The sequence below is a fragment of the Zonotrichia leucophrys genome, chromosome 1A, assembly GCF_028769735.1.
Source record: "Zonotrichia leucophrys gambelii isolate GWCS_2022_RI chromosome 1A, RI_Zleu_2.0, whole genome shotgun sequence".
Taxonomy (NCBI): domain Eukaryota; kingdom Metazoa; phylum Chordata; class Aves; order Passeriformes; family Passerellidae; genus Zonotrichia; species Zonotrichia leucophrys.
Window position 1 is genome coordinate 44,570,900 of NC_088170.1, and position 5,722 is coordinate 44,576,621.

Sequence of the window (5,722 nt, forward strand, 5' to 3'; positions counted from 1 at the left end):
ATTTATGTTTATCTTCCATGCCTGATCCCGAACTTAAAATTCTGTTCAACATGTTCCTGTCTCAACCCACTTAATTCTAGCTCTGCTGAGATGAATGTGTTTACATCATATCTTGCTGGAAGAATAAAGATCCCCCTTGCCTTTTTGTTAAGTTGTGAAGTGAAGATGGTCAAGGTAAATGATTTTGAAGCACACACCTTAAAATTAGTCTCCCTTGAAGGATAGAGATCAGCCCAGCTGCTCTCCAGAGCAGTTTTTTGCTATCAGCAGCATTTCCAGGGGTTTATTGTTTGTGGTCAATTCAGTTACTCTTCTGCAAGTTGCTGGGTGAAGGGAGAGTGAGGGTTAAGGCAAACCCATTTTTTCCCTTATGGTCTTGCTAAGCCTATTTCCCGCTAATTGAGCTAGATTCCAAACTGAGAGGGAAAACTAAAAGGAAACAACTTCAGGAATCCAAGTTTCCTACAAATAGGCCTTAATTTAGGGAAAAAAATCAGGTATATTAGATTAAGTTGTTGTGATTCTTACTCTTTGCAACACAGTCTTAGAGAAAAGCTTTTGTAGACTCAGGCAGCTGCAGCAGTGTTCAGCCAAGTCTAGATAATGGATACTTACAGCTGCTGTCAGTGGAAAAGCTTCCTGAGATTGTTCAGCTTCTCTGTTGTATGTTCTCACAGTCTTACCCTTTCATGAGCTATTAACATCCATTGCCTGGTGGCAGATAAGGGGGAAAGAGGGAGAGCAAACAGGTCATGTAGGTTTTCCAAACTTTTGTAGTCTACCTCAGCATCCTCTTTATGAATTTTGCCCTCCACTACTGTTGGTACATGAAAACCTTTAGTGGCATAGAAGTGGTAGTCTGTCTGTGAGCTTCCTGAGCTGGTCTTCTAACATAACTGTGATCACAGTGATTAATCAGCTTAGGTTTGGTGTTATGTACTATATATGCAGCATGGATATTGCTTTTCACCTTACTGGTTTCCTGCTGAGAAAGACTTCAAACTACCAGCGTCCTGACTGTAACCAGAAGGATATGCGTGCCATAGCTTCAAGTAAGATTGCATACAAATATCTGTTATTTTTCATATTAAACTGATCAATTTTATTTAATCTCTCTCTTTTATGATTAAGAGGACAGGCTGAGAGATAAAAAAAAAAAGAAATCAGTTTAAATTTTCTATTCTTATCTGCCATAAACTTTATGCAAAATCATATGGGAATGTTGGAGAACAATGAATTTCCTGTGTTCATAATTCAATTTACATTTACAAAAATGAAAAGGTTTAGATACTGAAACATGATCTCACAGACTTTAGCACTATAATAGTATAGAGACCTTTGTGTATTGTTTCATCATAGAGACCTTTTCCTTAGTTGGATTTGCCACTGAATTTTCACTTTTTTTTATTAAATTCTCAGTAGACTCACAGTCCTATTACAAGTAATTTATTTCACATGTGTTATTTTTCATTTTGCTGAGAAAAAAACTCTAAGTCTTGACCATGTTTTGAAATAAAAATATTATTTTTAGGGCAGTACAAATATTTTTCGTTTTATTTTAGGACCAGGTGACTCCAAAAGAGAGAAGAAGGAAAAAAAGGCTATGGAAAAATGCCTTTCTTTCTCTGTGCTGCATTTAGGATGTGGTCATGCCCCAGGAGCCTGGAGATTGCTGTTATGATGTGCTCAGGGATCCAATTTTATCTACGTATAAACCTTCCTCCCACTTCTGCTAAAGGGTGCTCCTCTGCTTTGCGTAGACAGATTTTTGCAAGAACTCTCCCGAGTAAGGGCATTTGAGTGCGAGTCTGGCCACAGCTATTTACAAGTTCGGGTTTTGACTGAAGTGAGTAATTGAATCACATTGAGCCTCTGAAGTTTGCCTTTTATTTATATCTTCCCCCAATTGTGTGGCTCGCTCTGCCATTGGCTGCTGTCCCTGCAGCCTACCCGAGGGCTCTGCAGTTACATAAGGCTCTGTCTGCTGGAGCCTATATAAAGCCTTTTGGCATGCCAGCAAGAGGCAGAATCTTACCACGATCCAAGTCCCACTGCTTTAGTTCGCATGAGCAGGAAGATTTGCTCGAAGATACCCTGAAACTGGAACCCAGGCTGGTCTGTTTGCCAGCCAGTGCTTCACTGCTGTCAACCTCAGTCGCAAGTGGCAGCTACCGTGAGTAGCTTCTGTGCATCATGAAGAATTTTTCATTTCCTGTGCAGGATAACACACATCAGACCGAGAGTCCTCCTCCTCACAGATTCCTGAGTTTGACAAATCAGTCAGATCCTATTGGAAGACCAGAAAGAGATGAGCAATTAGCTCAAGTAGAGATTGCTGTGCTGGGGGTCATATTTCTGACAGCGTCTGTGGGCAATTTCATTCTCATACTCGTGCTGTGGCGAAGAAGAAAGAAGCTGTCTAGGATGTATGTGTTCATGCTTCACCTCAGCATTGCTGACTTAGTGGTAGCCTTTTTCCAAGTGCTACCTCAGCTCATTTGGGATATTACAGATGTTTTCATAGGGCCAGATTTCTTGTGCAGAATTATCAAGTATCTACAATTGCTGGGCATGTTTGCCTCTACTTATATGATAGTGGTCATGACAGTGGACAGATATCAAGCTGTTTGCTACCCTATGGTCACTTTCCAAAAGAAGAGAGCTCTCTGGAACTTCCCCATTTGCAGCAGCTGGTCTATAGCACTGATTCTTAGCCTACCACAGGTATTTATCTTTTCTAAGACTGAAATATCTCCAGGTGTCTTTGAATGTTGGGGTGAATTTATTCAGCCCTGGGGGCCAAGGGCATATGTGACTTGGATTTTTGTAGTTATATTCTTCATTCCCTCAGCAATCCTTATCACATGCCAGGTCAAGATTTGCAAAATAATCAGAAGAAATATAAACGTGAAAAAACAGAATGAATGTGAAGCAACAAATCAGAATCAAGTCCTGCCATCCCGAGCAAGCAGTGTGAACTGTATTTCAAAGGCTATGATCAAGACTGTAAAAATGACAGTGGTGACAGTTGTTGCCTATGTTCTGTGTTGGTCACCTTTCTTCATTGCCCAGCTGTGGTCTGTGTGGTTCCCCAGCATCCTGACCGAAGGTAAGATGCTCTCCCTCCTCAGCCACAGCTGCAGAGCAGGCTGGCACGCTGCTCTCGAGTGCTTTATGTTTGCATTTTGCTTTTGTGTAAAGGTTACGTGTGGTCATTTGAGGAGGAATAAAAAGAAATACCTGGATTGATTATCTCCTATATTTAATTAGGTACAGGGAGCTTCTTGTGTTATGTGATCAAAACATCATGCGTCTGCTTTGAGTGTGTGTCTGGAGTAATTAACATTTTAAAGATTCATGAACAGCATGGGGAAAAGTATCATGTGCTTCAGCAAAGCCTCAGACTTTTAGAGGTTTTAGGTATAATAGCAGTATTTTGGGTTCTTGAGGTGAAAAGGAGCAATTGACTATACAAAGTAATAAAATTGTTTCTTATTTACTGGGTAGAACAGTGGAATTATAAGACATCTTATTTTTTTACTATTGAAATCATATTGATGAAATCTCTGTAGTAAACTATGAAACAGCCAAAAGTTTTCAACCATCTGTTTATAAAGCAAAAAAGCAAGCCTGAGAGAGTTATCAAACACCATGTTGTAAACAAGAATGGGCTTGTCAAATTTATACTATTGCCTCTTTGTGAAAGGCAGACTCTATATGTGACTTTAAAATCACCTAGTCTAAATAAAGAGGAAAAAAAAGAGATAAAAATATAATAGTCCTGCCTGATAAAAACAGTAGTTTCTGAACTTTGTTTTAAGAATTCCTCCTGTCAGTGTGAATTTGAGTCTTATTCTACATACATTTATGTCAAAATATATACCTGTATTTACTTGTATCTGTTTAACAGCTTAGTAATTACTTTTAAAATTAATGCAACTGCATCAAAAAAGAGCTATATGAAACTATTTAACTCTGAATGCATACAATAAAGTGTGCTTTATACCTTCAGCAATTTCAAATTGCATTGATATGGGAATTTCCTAAATATTAGATTGGTTTTAGCATAATAATAGATACAGCAGAAAGCAGCAGACTGTGAAAATGTGACTTATATTTATAAGAGTGCTTTATTTAGTCTCTCATTCCTTTAACTGCTTTCTTCTAGGTTCAGCATTCACCATTATAATGCTCCTTGGCAATTTAAATAGTTGTGCCAACCCATGGATTTACATGTATTTCTGTGGCCAGATTCCACATTGCACAAGCAAGCAGCTGGAGAATACCTCGGCTCAAGAGGAATCCGTGTTCACAGGCAGCATTCATCTCGCAGACAGAGACCCTGAGGAGAACAGCACTTCTGCATAAATGCTGAGGGCTTGTTGTTGTCTTGTTACATTCCCTGTGTTCACAAGACATAGTGATATTTTACCATCACCCCTTATTTTGTGGATAAGGAAGCTGAAAAATTGGTTTTTGTTGTAAAAATATATTTCTCTGCAGTTCTGTAGCATATTCAGGAAGTTTCTGTGTTGTGCAAGCCTGACTCAGTGCTTCAATCGCCACTGTCTTATAAGAATGAATTCCTGTAAAGACTGACAAATATACATAAAAGTATCTTAGATATTTTTTGTTCTAAAGTACTTCCCCCTCTGTGATTCTGGATTTCTAAGAAGTAAAATTTTATTACTAACTGGTTCAACAAATTGAAACGTAATTAAAAAGAAACCTGATCTAATTAACCTTGAATATGTTTTCAGATTGAACCATGAATTGTTCATCATTCTGGTGTGATTGAGGGACAATCACAAATCTTGAGAAGGCAGCACAAAGTCAGAAAAAGCTTTTGCCAGCTCTTACTAGCACCTGGTTTAAATTAACTCTTTATGTACATTTATAAAATGCCAAGCAGCTTAATATAATTAAAAAAAATAAAAATTGGTGTGCTTGTGACATTGAACCCCTACTTCAGTTTCAAATTCCGTTGTGGATTTCAGGTATCAGCAGCATAACGGCAGTTCAGGTTTTTTGGCTTCACTCCATGGGATTTGATTTTCCATGCATTTCCTGATGTGTAAGCAGTTAACTGGACACCTACACACACCCCATACACACACATATACATACTCTAAATAAAAGTGGGTGCTAAGAGAGACGCTTTCATTTGGCATTCAGACCCATTTGTTCTAGCATGAGATTTATTGACAGAGAACCAATTATTATTTTATTCCTTAGTATCCCTTTAGGTTCAAATTCAAATATTTCCCTTTGCTGTAAAAATAAATCTGCATATCTTTATTTCAAATGCCATTTGTTTGCTGGTTTGTGGGTGTTATATGCAGGTAGCTATTTATTTCCTTTCAATGTCTGCAATCTGATCAGAGGAATATGGAAGAAATATCGGCAAGGCTCTTTCAGGTGAGAATGGATCTGCAGGGTCTCTGTGGCACTTACATCTGGTGACATGTAAGCTGTTTGCATTATACTGTGTTTCATCACATTTCAGTTCTCTGAGTGCTAGCAGTCTCAAATTTCAGTAGAAAAGCTATAAAATTGTGGGGTTTTAATGGTCTTTAAATTGTAGTCAAAGAAATATTGATTTTAGCTAAATACTGACTACATAGTGAGAAATTCTGCTGTGCGGTGAATAGTAATGCTTCAGGTTAATTTATTCTGAAATGACTGCATATATTATGATTTCTATCCTCTGTATAATTAGACC

At 38.1% G+C, this 5,722-nt stretch overlaps 1 protein-coding gene across 1 annotated transcript; it reads left to right on the forward strand.

The window, feature by feature from the left end:
- Nucleotides 1-1,993: 1,993 nt before the first annotated feature.
- LOC135457700 (arg8-vasotocin receptor-like) lies at nt 1,994-5,276 on the forward strand. The gene is made up of 2 exons (XM_064732414.1): nt 1,994-3,109; nt 4,169-5,276. The coding sequence occupies exons 1-2, from the start codon at nt 2,194-2,196 to the stop codon at nt 4,366-4,368; spliced, it is 1,116 nt and encodes a 371-aa protein (XP_064588484.1). The 5' UTR covers nt 1,994-2,193; the 3' UTR covers nt 4,369-5,276.
- The last annotated feature ends 446 nt before the right edge of the window (nt 5,277-5,722 follow it).